The 13,211-nt window shown below is 36.9% G+C and overlaps 3 protein-coding genes across 4 annotated transcripts; 2 read left to right on the plus strand and 1 right to left on the minus strand.

Annotated features, from left to right (window-relative positions):
- The first annotated feature begins 482 nt into the window (after nt 1–482).
- LOC108862957 (uncharacterized protein At1g51745) lies at nt 483–3,572 on the plus strand. 2 transcript variants are annotated; one of them, XM_057011005.1, is made up of 4 exons: nt 483–698; nt 765–1,000; nt 1,115–1,872; nt 2,364–3,572. In XM_057011005.1, the coding sequence occupies exons 2-4, from the start codon at nt 810–812 to the stop codon at nt 3,152–3,154; spliced, it is 1,740 nt and encodes a 579-aa protein (XP_056866985.1). In that variant the 5' UTR covers nt 483–698; nt 765–809; the 3' UTR covers nt 3,155–3,572. The 2 variants fall into 2 exon arrangements, with proteins under 2 accessions (XP_056866985.1, XP_018492734.1); XM_018637232.2 differs by having other exon boundaries at nt 483–1,000.
- Nucleotides 3,573–3,719: 147 nt separating this feature from the next.
- LOC108862959 (uncharacterized) lies at nt 3,720–4,316 on the plus strand. The gene has a single exon (XM_018637234.2). The coding sequence runs from the start codon at nt 4,005–4,007 to the stop codon at nt 4,227–4,229; it is 225 nt and encodes a 74-aa protein (XP_018492736.2). The 5' UTR covers nt 3,720–4,004; the 3' UTR covers nt 4,230–4,316.
- On the minus strand, nt 4,283–7,157 carry LOC108862958 (uncharacterized). The gene is made up of 10 exons (XM_018637233.2): nt 6,707–7,157; nt 6,396–6,626; nt 6,147–6,311; nt 5,947–6,056; nt 5,671–5,779; nt 5,402–5,557; nt 5,194–5,309; nt 4,943–5,109; nt 4,733–4,863; nt 4,283–4,639 (listed from the first exon to the last, which is right to left on the minus strand). Exons 1-10 carry the CDS (start codon nt 7,088–7,090, stop codon nt 4,532–4,534), a joined length of 1,677 nt encoding a protein of 558 aa, XP_018492735.1. The 5' UTR covers nt 7,091–7,157; the 3' UTR covers nt 4,283–4,531.
- Between the last annotated feature and the right edge of the window lie 6,054 nt (nt 7,158–13,211).

Below are 13,211 nucleotides of genomic sequence, written 5' to 3' on the forward strand. Positions count from 1 at the left end.
ATTAGCTTTCCTTTCCGTGCCTAACTCTCTCGGTTCCGCGATTATATTTGTGATAAAAACATTTTTAGAGTTATCTTAAGATATTTTTCTATGTTTTATGTAATTTACTTTTAATAAAATTATAAACGCAATCCGTACAGATATACAAGTTTAGATGTAGTTAAAATTTAAAAGGGAAGCATACATTTTTAAAGAAGTGATTTTAGAAACATATTTGAAAACGAGATTCTGAAAATCTTCAGAAGCTTTTATTCCAATTCTGATTTGGAATTGGGAAGCAGACATCTTGGGTTCGACATTAGATTAAAGGAGAAAACCTTTGAAAACAAAACAAAACAATTTTATCAAAAAAAAAAAAAAAAAAACAAGAAAATATCTGAACCGTATCTCCTAAACTAAACTGGAAGTTATAGTCTGGAATCAAAATCGGATATGTCCGAACCAAAACTAAAAAACACAAAACTGATATATAATCGAAGACAAAAATAATCGCAACCGCCTCTTTGCCCTAAAGTCAAGAAAAAAATAAAAAAGAGAAAACTCTCTTCTCTCTCTCTCTGCGTATCTGGCGGAGGAAGACAAAACAAAACCCTCAAGAGCAAAAAGAAAAAAAGAACAGCGGATTGATCGGAGAAAAGCTTCATAAAAACCCTAAGAGAATAAAACATCGAAGAGTTGATCCCCCGGATCTCCTTGTGGTAGATTAGATAAAACCCTCTCCGCAATCTCTCCACAGCTTCTGAGTCTGATTCTGTCGGTTACAGTTTTCAGGGAGAGAGAGAGAGAGTCTCCCCTCTCTTTTAACTCCGATGGGGAGTAGTGATGAGCGAAACAGTAAGGCGATTGATGCCTCTGTTGGAGGCTTGGTTTGGGTCCGACGACGTAACGGGTCCTGGTGGCCGGGTCGGATCATGGCTCATCACGAGGTTCCTGACGATACCATCGTTTCTCCCAAATCCGGCACACCTATTAAGCTTCTAGGCCGTGACGATGCTGGCGTGTCAGTAAAAAAACTCTCTTTGATTCATTCATTGATTCACTCTCTCCTCCTTAAGTCTCTTTTTGTCAAGAGTTAGTTAAAATATTTGCTTTTTTTAATTCTTTATATATGCAGGGATTGGTATAATCTTGAGAAGTCCAAGAGGGTGAAGGCCTTTCGTTGTGGGGAGTATGACGCTTGTATTGAGACTGCCAAGGCTACTGCATCTGGTAAGAAGCCTGTCAAGTATGCTCGACGGGAAGACGCCATTGTCCATGCTCTCGAGATTGAGAATGCCCTCCTCCTTGTAGGAAAAGACGATTCCTGTGTCGACAAGGCAAGCACGTCTTCTGACTCTACTGATGGCAAAGCTTCAAAGGTGCAGCCTTTGTCAGAAAAGAGGAGGAGGAGAAGAAGAACACCTAATGACTCGGAAGATGATGAACGAAACAAACGTATGAGAGGGCTTGAGGATATTGGAGTTGGTGTAGGATCAAAAGAAAAGGCTAAGCAGGAAAATGGATTGGTTAGTGATGTAGACATAAATGCTAATGAGAGCTCTAAAAAGAAAACCCAACGACGACCACTGACAAAAGTGTTGGAGAGTACAACAGCTGTGGTGTCTGTTCCTGTTACCTGTGACGAACTTGTTAATTCTGATTGTCCGCCTGGTCCAGGGCTCTCTGAAAGCAAAGTTTCTGCGGTAAATAACTCTGACAGCAATGGGGTGGTTTCATGTGAGAATGATGATGTTTCACTAAATGCTACTGAGAATTTTGCTGATGTGAGGATCCATAACAAGGCAAAAGAGAGTGAAGTCTCCAGCATATCAGTTTTGGCAAAGGATGAAGTATTTGATGTTCCGCTACTTGGAGAACATAAATACACTGCAGGTATAGATGCCTGAACTCTTATCTTATTATTCTGGTGATTGAATGGGTCCCTTTTTGATCTAAGGGACATTTGCAGTTTGTGTGTCTATTTTTTATTTTTTGAAAAATCTGAAAGTCTCCACTTTTAGGAAGAGAGGAAACATGATAGCAAGAATAAATCATCAGTTGTATTTGTCACATGATGGATTAAAGTACTTATATGACTAATGCCTGGACAACTCTACCGGGATAGAATACTAATGACTCTTGTTTGTTTTATCATTTATTCAACTCAGTGTCCAAATCATGAGAGATGCTTCCTAATAGTTTTTTTTTCTTTTGGCTTAAGATGGTTTTTTTTTTGGTCAACTGGCTTAAGATGGTTTATCTGCTATATTTTCTTCCTGTGTCTGTTTGGATCAAACACTTGATCAGTTAGATCGGTTTTGGTAGCTTCTTTTTTTCCGGTTTGTGATTAGCATGACTTAAACTGACGTCCATTGTTGTTTCAGGTACTTCGGCGGCAGCTTTCACATCTTCACAGGCGAAAGCTCTGGCTCTTGTCTCTGAACCGACGAGGCAATGTGATGATGTGGTGAAAACTGAAGGATGCAATGGATCCGCTTGTACAACAAGTCCAGCAGTTCCACTCATCAGTGGTGTTGAGGATATCACTTCGAAGTGGCAGCTAAAAGGGAAAAGGAATCCAAGGCAGATGAGTAAAAAACAAGAAGAAAGAAGAATTGCTTACGCGGAAGAAGCCAACAACAACAACTCTTTCCCTCATTATTCTCTCTCTTCTCAGCTGTACGACGTGAAGATCGAGGAGAAAGGTAACTACAAACCCAGGAATGTCCCGCTGATATCCCTTATGAGTAAACTGGACGGTGAAGCTATCGTCGGTCATCCTTCAACGGTTGAAGTGCTTGGAGATGGATCTTGTGACCGCATTTTGTGCAGTCATATCAAGTCGCTTGTTGTTCCAATGGTTGCTGTTGAGGTGAAGCCAAAACCATCATGGAAGAATAAATCAAAGAAAAAGAAACCACACATTCCTCCACACAAATCATCAAAGTCAAAGAAATCTTCGTCTCTGTCCATAAAGACAAAGTGCCTCTCTGCTCTAAGTGGCCAGAAGCTGACAGTAAGCAGCAAGAAGAAAGTGATGATAGAGAAGACGAGAGAGGGGATTGTATCTTGCATCCCTCTCAAAGTAGTCTTCAGTAGGATAAACGAAGCAGTGAAGGGGTCAGCGAGACAAGTGCATAGAGCATTGCCATCTGCAGGCAATAATACTATATGATGAGATGGGTTTAAGTCCTCCCTGGTTTGTTTTCGCATCTATTTCTTGTCTTTTGTTGTTCTTTCTCGCCTCAGGTTTAAGATGAAACTAGCCCGGTTTTAGTGTGTGCTGGATTGGTTTTCTGTATAGTACAGATATATCTTAGTGCTTGTGGGACAGAAAGAGAGAGAAGAATATGGAAGTGAATGTGTGTATATGTAATTATATCAGTAATAGCAATTGGTGGTGGGAGGTGTAAACTTAGAAGAAAGAAGAAAATAAACTCACAGATTAGGTGGAAGAAGACATTGTTGCTCTCATTTACTCACTTAGCATTTCAAGGATTGCTTTTAGTCCTTTTCCAGATAGATTTGTTTGTTGTAACTCTCTTTAAAAGTTCTTTGTCAAACTCAGATGGAGAAGAAACTTTTTACAGCTATTTGGTTTTCTATCTATTTTTACATTATGTTCAGGCGCACCATCTCTGTTTGCAAACTGAAACCTCCATAAGATCTAGACTACGTAGCAAACATAGCCAGCAAACTCTATCCTTGATTGTGTTTGGTCAATGGTTTTGCCAAAATGGATCAAAGAAATGTCATATTACTAGTTTTTTAATGGAAAAGAGAGAATAAAAAACATCTAGATTCCATTTGGGAAGTGACAAGAAGAGAAGAATATGCGTTGACAAAGTCAAATGCAACGAAACCAGCATGCTACTTCGCTTACACGTCTTTTACCTTAAACCCAACATATGTCTAATAACTTGTAAGACTATCTTTCTTATGTCTGCGCCTCTCCCTATTATAAAGTCTCTTCACAACTCGAACAATTACAGCAATTCTTAGCTTTTCATCTGAAGATTTATGTCATGTCTGTCAAGAAACAGGCTCCAGAGAGCAAGAACAATGGAAGCGACAAGTCAAGTTATTATCGATGCTTGTCATTCTCGTTCACAGAGCAATCACCGGATGGTAAGAAGAAACAATCGTCTTTGAGTCGTATGGATTCTAAGAAGCTCAAGGCAGGTATTGTGAAGTGGGCAAAGCGTGTCGCCACTTACGCTCGTCAACTTAGCTCAAGAAAACGAAACTAAGATACAAGATGAAAGTGCTTTGGAAGATGCACTCATTTTACAATTTGATCATGTTCTTGATGAAGTCAATTACTTTTTTTTTTTGTCCTTTTGTAAATAATTGAGTCTTATTCAAATAATATTTCTAGTCGGTTCATGAAAGGAGAAAGGTGGTGTGATGATGTTTACCGAGACTTGATCCTCCACCCCCCACCAAAAAAAAGGTTTGAATAGACTTAACTCTAATGGAAAATCAAAACTCCCTCGATCTAAGAATCTCTGGTTTCATTTGTTTCTTCTCTGCTTAGAAACCAAATGAAGCCTCAAGAAAGCTCAAGCAAGCAGACACATTCGATGTGAGGAGTGTGAGGGAACATATCCACTGGCTGCACACTCATCAGTTTGTAGCAACCCTTTATATTCTTCTCCTCCTACGTTTCAAAATCACCAAGTTTTTGTTGTTATTTACTTTTACAAAATTAATATAAAGAGTAAAGATTTAGAGTGGAGTATTAGAGACTAACCACGCCATGACAAAGGTAATCGAGATCCCTAGCGCAGGTTGCAGGATTACATGAAACATAAATGATCCGTGGAGATTTAAGGTTTAGCAGAAACTTGATCAACTTCATGTGCATACCAGGCCGATTGGGATCTGTAAAAAAAAAACTAATGAGTAAGCAATAAAATATCTGATAAGAGTATTAGAATAAAAAATGAAAAAAGATTATAACCAGAAATAACGATGTCAGGCTTAGGGAAATTGCTCCCAAAATCCTCTCCTATTTTATTAAGATCCCCTTGGATGAATGTTGCATTCTCTATGCCGTTTATTTGAGCATTCTTGTGTGCATCTGTTATTGCTTGTGGAACTACTTCATAACCATACACATGCTTAGCCCTAGAAACAGAGGAGAGTCAAACGATCAGAACTGCTAATATTCATTATTCTTTGGCAAGTACTATAATAATCTCAGGTTTCTACCTCCTGGCAAGTGTAAGACCAATGGTACCAGTTCCACAGAAAAGATCAAGCACAACTTCTGAGCCATCTCCTTTGAGTCCAGCACATTCCTCAATCAGCTTATACAGAACTTCGGCCTACACAGTGAACACCATTTTAGTTTCACCAAGATTGCGTTTAATGCTTGAAGTGAAAGAGAGGAGTCAAGCTGGTTCATTGCTTTACGTACCTGATGAGTGTTAGTCTGAAAGAAAGAGTTGGCTGAGATTTGAAATGTAAGGCCTCTCAAGACCTCTGCGATTGCTTCTTTACCGTAAAGTGTATATTCTTGTTCCCCAACCGATGTATTTCCAACAGAGGAATTTACATTGTTCATGATGCTTACCTGCATTTTCATGAGCCAAAGAAAATTATTAGAATTACAAAGCGGGAAGAAAATGTGATCAAACTATTAAATAGGGCTGTGCGGAATGAAGCAAATAAGATTTGCACACGAACCACTTCAGGAATTGATGAGACTTTATCAACCAGGGGCTTCAACAGCTCTGGCTTATAAGAGGAGGTCACAAAATTGACCATGAGTTCTTGTGAACCAGTCTCCACATTCCTATGGTCAAAAGTTAGATCATAAGAAAGTATTAGCAAAACTTAGAAGATGAAAGAAGAACTACTACTAATGATCATACGAAGATACAACAATGATTTTCACTTCTCTATACGAGAACAAATTGCTTATTCTATTGACATTAATTATGATTCAAGTACCTTCAATACCTTCCAGTTCTCAGCATCAAATGTTTAAGAAACCCGGCATGTGAACGAGCATTATATGGCGAAAGACTTAGTTGAGGATCTCTCCAGCAAGCTTGAACAGCAGCAAGAACCTATTTGGGGTTATAACAAAATGTTACTAACGATACTCAAAGAAGAGCTCCAGCTTTGAACTAAACTAAACTAAACTGCTTTCAGCGTACCATGTTAGCAGGCTCGCTTTGTAATAAGCACTTGTCAACATTCAAAACCTTGTCAAAAAACCCAGGAGCGTGTAGCCCCAACGCAAAGCTCTCAGGACCATCTTCTCCTCTCTGGTCCAACATTTCAACCGGAAGCCATCTTTGTGGACCAAACGAAAACTCCATCTACACTAATAACTGTTAGTACTACAAGCTCAAAACCAAAGCAACCCAATTAGGAGACGCTTGAGAACAAACAAACAAACAAACCTTGTTACGGTAATTGAACTGGATATCACAGGGAACAATAGGCTTCAAGACAGGACTGTTATCAGAGAACCTTCCAACATGAGTGATGAGCTCATGAACTTGTTCCTCTTTAGCTCTAAGCTGAGCTTCGTAGGAGAGGTTCTGAGCTTTGCAACCACCACAGTAGGAAGCATACTCACAAGGAGCTTCAACTAAGTCACGGTGTGGAGTTAAAGTCTTGATCTTTGTCACCTAAGCAAATACGAACAAAAAGATTGTAACTTTATTGCAAAAAAAAATTAAAAAAAGGAGAGATTTTTTTTTAATGAAACCTCGGCGTAGCTGCCTTTGCGGCGAGTGACGCGGCCAAGGAAACGCTCTCCGGGAAGAGCTCGGTCGCACATGACGACGTAGCCGGTGCCGTCGACCTTGCAGATTCCTTTGCCTTTGAACCCCAAGCTCTCGCAGACGAGCTCCACCGTCTGGCCTCGTTTCGGGTAATACGGCGCCGTTTTCTTCTGGGAGATGTTGATGTTGTTCTCTTCGTGAGCGTTCAGTGTGTTGTTGTTGTTGTTGTTACCGCCGGAGAGCTCAGAAGGAGAGAGGCGAGCGAGAGGAACGGCGGAGGAGGAGGAGCGTCGGAACTTGTGAAGCCATGAGCGCGTGGGGAACACGTACCTGAGCCTGAGGGCGTGAGCAGGCGTGGTGGCTAACATTGGAGATGTTTTAGTGAGAGAGGTGGAAGAGGAAGACAAGCGAGTCGAGGGAAGGTTCAAAGGAAGCTACTTTCTCAGAGGTTGTGATAAAGGGTGAATTGGTCATCTTCTTCAAACATTAAGCGACAGCGTTTCATGCCGTCAGAAAAACTACCTTTCGTTTTTTCTTAACATCTTTTTTTTTTCTTTTTCTTTTGAAAACATTTTTTTTTGTCGGGTTTATTATGCTATTAGAAACAACGAGAAACATTACATAGATGATATTAGAGCTGACTATTCTACTGCCTTATAAGAATTCATGTCTGACTGCATCATCCTGAGCCGTCCTATGAGATCCATTCATGACGGTATTCCTTGCGCCATGCTAAAGATCCCTTGTAAGACTTATCTCCAATATTCTGCATAATCCGTCTTCTCCGGGAATTGAAACCCAGACCTCCTGGTGTAGAAATTGCATCGCCTGGGATTCGAACCCCAAACTTGGATGTAGAAGCCTTTAAACCTTGACCACTATGCCACGGTGCTTCCACAAAAACATCTTATTAGTCTTTTTTCTTAAGAAAATTATTTGACCAAAACCTAATGGTTCAAGTTTAAAGAATTTAAACATCAAAATTGTATATTACTGGAAATCTAGATTTCAAGTTCCAAAAATTAAATTTATTAAATAATTGTACAGATAATGGAAAAATTTACAAAGAGTCTTCAACATAAATTTTCATAAAGTAGGTAATATTGTCGATTCTCATAAAATAGATAATATTATCGAATCGTCTATATAATGTTTCTCGTAATTATATATAATTATAATATCATAATAAAAACTGACTTGACTTCATATGAAAAGAAACAAAATCTTCACAATCAACAACAAAAGAAAGTAGACTTGTGCATTCAAATTTTACGATAAACTCCAACCGGTTAAGTTTGGGTTGGATCCTCAAAATTAGAAATTGGATAAGTAAAATATTTCGTCAGAGATTTGGACATAAATTGATACTTACAAATTTTATATATATATATATATATATAGGTTTGGTAGTTTTTTATGAATTTGAACTGGTTTGGATCTATAATACATAGCTAGATCCAAAAATATATAGAAAATATATAATTTTTTAATACATAGCTAGTATGGATAGAAATTTTCGACATTTAGAATTTAGACAGCTAGTACTAATGTTGGCCGAGACTGCTACAAATAGCGGTTGTCTATCACAACATTGTCTTTGTCAGGTTCCTTTGTTCCGAGATGGATAGGTCTCATACCTTATATATCTTCAACAAGACTTTCATCCTTACTACCAATACCCAATAGTTAGTTGCGTTCAGTATGTGGAATTAAATCGATGGTTGTGTGAATTCCTTTGGTCGAGTGGGATTACCGTCTCCCATATATCGATTATCCAAAAGCTCGGATACCAATTAAAGTCTTGAAAACACACTTTGTATATAAAGAATTGCTTTCTTTATTAATGTTTAAAAATAACTCAAAACTAAACTTTAAATTATATATCAATGTCACATCTCAACAATGGTATATACATAGTGGTAGCACAACTTTTTTTATTTCTTTTTTTCCTATTAGTGTAATAGATAACTTCTAATATTATTAAAATTGTATCAAGCCTATCTTATCCTAATCAACTTGTTAGAGATATCTTGGATTGAAAACTATCGAGCTTATCCAATACTTTTGGCATCGCCAAGAAGAGCCTTGCCTTAGTGTTTGAAATCAAGCACTGGCTTAGGGCATCCAATTTTCTGAAAGCAATAAATGGCATTTTTTGTTTTATTACTTAATTCAACTAATAAAAATATATAAAATGTAAAGAAAGTAAAAAATTTATGATAAATAAAATAAAAAACAAGAATAAATTATGGTTTTCCATACTTAAGCTAGCGAAGTGTTATTTAATCATTTTTATTTTTTTAAAAGTAATACAATGAATAAAAATTGGTTGTGTCATATAAGAAGTTAGAGCAGCTTCAACATGGATATATTTGATGGTATTTGATATGTTAAAAGAATGAAAAAGAGGAAATACAAGTTTACCAATATCTTAAACCACGACATTTTAGATACTTTGAGAAAAGAGGATGTACATCCATTCTTTCTTTATTGATCAAAACAAAACATAAAAAAATAATAAAATAAATTGAAAACTAAATTATAAAATATTATATTTATACCACTAAAAACTTCAAACAAACTTCACCATCATTGAAACTGCTCTATACAATGAACATGTGAGGCAAGATGTTGTGGACACCCATTTCAGTGGCGCACAGAAACGTGCAGAAAGTGTTCACTGCAATTCGGATGTAATCGCTCAATACAAAAAATTATTCGAACAACAACAGGAAGAGCTCAATCTTATCAAGACTCAGGTCCTCAAGCACCAGCAACAGCATGAACATGCAGGCATGCCCCACAGCAACAGTACTTCGTGAGCATTATGGACTTGGGGACAACAAGCAGAAACAATCCTTCGTGAGCATTATGGACTTGGTAGCACCATGCAAGCCCCACAGAAACACGTCCACTCTAGTGATGGCTATTTTAGTGAATTCTTATCTTAGGAGAACATGACTGGACTTGTAGGCAGCATGAGCGACCCACAGCAGTACATCTCTTTTGGTGGCGCAACACTCTTTTCTGAGGAGGACGTGACTAGACTTGGAGGCAACATGGAGCAAAAATCCTTCGGCTTACCTTCTGGTGTTCATCATGATTTCAGAGGCATCATGTAACATCAATCATTTGGCTTACCTTCTGGTGAGCATCATGAAACTGGAGGCACCATGCACGCCCCACAGCAACGTGTCCCTTCTGGTGGTGCAAGACTATTTTCGGAGGATGACATACTAGAAATAGATAAAAAGTCTATCAAAATTAAAAAAAATATCATATAGCTTCACGTTTCGATAGTTATATATCTACAATTTATTTTTAATTTTATAGAATTTGATTTAATATATTTTAACCAAAAGAAATAGATAAAAAATATTTACAAGATTATACTTTTAAATATATACATACATTAAATATAAATTTAATTTAAATACACATTTTTAACTTCATTTTATATATAATTAAATTTACTGTAAAATCACTGTTTTGTTACTAGAAAGAGTACATAGAAATGGCAATGGTAATTGTTTCAATTTTCTCCAAATGTTTCGCCTTTTACAGATCTGGAAATCCTCTCAAACAATTATATCGTCCCCACCCACAACTGTTATATTCAATCGGATATGGAATTTAACATATGAAACACTTACTGTTGTTGTCGCCTTCCCTCACATGATCTGCAAAAGTAGGGATGGGTATTTTATCGGACACATGAATTCGAATCTGAATTCGACCTGAATTGAAACTGAAACTCGAACCGTAGTAGCAAAATATCCTAACAGATATTGAATTAAGAGATATTGGATATCCGAACATGAAAGGATAATATTTACTTGATTTATTATTCACTTAAAATGCATGTTAAGTTTCTTGTTTTATTCTTTGACAAAAGTTGTATTAAAATTCTCAAAACAATAACAAATTGGTGTTTCTTTTTTTTTTTGTTTCCGTACTTATTAATCTGTCAACCTATTAAATATTTTAAATGTCAGTTAAGTTAATAGTAATTTTTGAAGTATAAGAGATTTGAGTAATCAATGAATTGTTTTTTTTTTTAAAATCTAAAATATCCGAACTGAATCAAAAATACGTAAACAGGTTTTAGACCTATATACTGAAGTATCCAAAATACCTAATCCAAACTCAATGGCGAAGCCAAGTAGTACGTTATGGATGCCACCCATTAGATTTTCATTTTTTATTATTTTTATAAGTTAAAATGAAAGAAATTATTAGACAAAATGGAAAAGGGACAATAGGTCCAATATACCTAATACAAGCCCAAATTAGCCAAATGCACAAGGATTTGGATAAAGATAAAAGTAGTATCCTTTTAATAGCAAAGTGACGAAATTACCCTTGCTTTATGTAAAAACAGATGCGCCGTTCCAAACGTGCGTGTCAGACTGCAGAAAATTCTGTGATTTGATGGAGAGTTGTTCTGAGGAGCAGGGATGATGGCAGGAAGCGCTGCAGAAGTCGATCTATTGGATAAAGAAAGGCTTCGTACTAGATGTGATTCCTCCAAAAGCAATCCCTTTAAGAGGTAAAGTTTGGCCTTTAACTTCCTGTTTTTATGGTAATATGCAAGGTTAACGATTAGCTATGGATGTTGCTTTCAGATTTTCGTAGGAACTCTCTCAATCTCACGAAAAATGATACTATCCAGCCTCTTGTTCAATCTGAAACTGACTCATCTGATGAAATAGATGTTCTTACTACAACAAGAGATGGGATAATCAGGTTTGAGGAAGTGGCTAGAGAACCTCCACATCAAACAAGTCTCACGTTAGCCTTAGGTATGCTGCTGGATGTTTTTAAAATAAATACAACTTCTTATGATAATTGAAGTTGTAGGCGATAAATAACAGGTTACCATTTACCTGTCTGTTTGGCTGCTACTGATGGAAGTGCTGGAGGGCGTTTAGAGTCAACTAACAAGGGAAAGGAAGAAGACACAGATTCAATAACTGGTGGAAGTCAGTTCTTGAATTTATGTCTAGAGAACCAAATTTAACACATACACAGACAATGATTTAAATTTCTTGCGAAGCTATTTGTGGCTAGAGAACTTCTACATCAAACTAGTATCACATTAGCCTCAGGTATGCTGCCGGATATTTTTAAAATAAATACAAGTTCTTGTGATAATTGAAGTTGTAGGCGATAAATAAATGGTTACCGGTTACCTGTCTGTTTAGTTGCTACTGATGAAACTGTTACAGGGAGTTTGGAGTCAACTAACAAGAGGAAGGAAAAAGACACAGATCCAATAACTGGTGAAGTCAGTTCTTGAATTTGCAGATAAGTTTCTGGTTCTATGGATCAAGGCTTGGGTAGGGCTGACATGGGGCTAAATATTGGTGAGACTGAGGATTGTGTGATACTTGGTAAAAAATCACTTAGTTGCTATGTTTAATAATATCAGCTAGTAGTTACATTTAGACTGTTAGACATCATTTAGTTGATATGTTTAGTAATATCAGCTAGATCATAACCTGTGTATATATCTCGTGGAGCATCTCGTCGCATCTTTTTAAAAGTAGAAAAAAGAAGTCAAACTGTAAGACATGACTTAGTTGCTATGTTTAGTAATATCAGCTACTTATGTATGTGGATGTTAAAAATATATTATGCAGTGACCATTTAATTAAGTTTGTTATTTCAGATGGTGATGACATGAGCAAGGTCACGTAGCACTTCATTAACATCACGCAAAACTTCTTTAATATGACTGTCAGATTGACGGTTCATCAGTCCCTCTGTCGCCATCAGCTGTCTGGTCCGCACTCCCTTTGCTATGTTTTGATTTATCTATCATATCAGTAAACTCCTCAAGCACTACGGTTTGCATATCCTTCAGGTTGTCAACTACAGCACTAACTAGCTTCCTCTCAATCTCCTGGAGGCTTTGCGTAACATTGGACGACAATGGAGCTACCTGGTACGCATGATTACCTAAAGCGACGAGTTTCTCTATACTCTTGTCCATCGACTGATCTAGGCACTTCTTCGTGAGCTAATGTCCTCACTTAACCTCTACAATAATATTTACCGGTTAATACATGAAGTTAACATTTAACATTATATGTAACCTCAAAATGCAACTAAATCGATTATCTGTCTGTAAGAAAAGTTATAACGTATAATATTTTTTGGTGATCACTACCTAATATTTACGCTGTCATATACCATTTATCAGTCGATAAACTAAATTTAACATTTAACAAAAAAACATCTAAAAAAATAAATAGTCAATTAGGTGCTAATGAAACATATAGCATGTAAGATATCCTATAACAACTAAGGATTTTGTTGTAACCTGCAATTATGATTTAGGGATTTAGGGTTCTAAAGTCCATTCGAATTCTCTGGAATTTTGTGGAGGAGAGAAGAAGAATAATACAAAAAAAAAAGAAGGAATGAAATACGGTGGTGGTTGGAAGAATACAAATAAATGTGTCTTATCTGATGGTTGCCAATTAA

This window comes from Raphanus sativus, chromosome 5, assembly GCF_000801105.2.
Source record: "Raphanus sativus cultivar WK10039 chromosome 5, ASM80110v3, whole genome shotgun sequence".
Taxonomy (NCBI): Eukaryota; Viridiplantae; Streptophyta; class Magnoliopsida; order Brassicales; family Brassicaceae; genus Raphanus; species Raphanus sativus.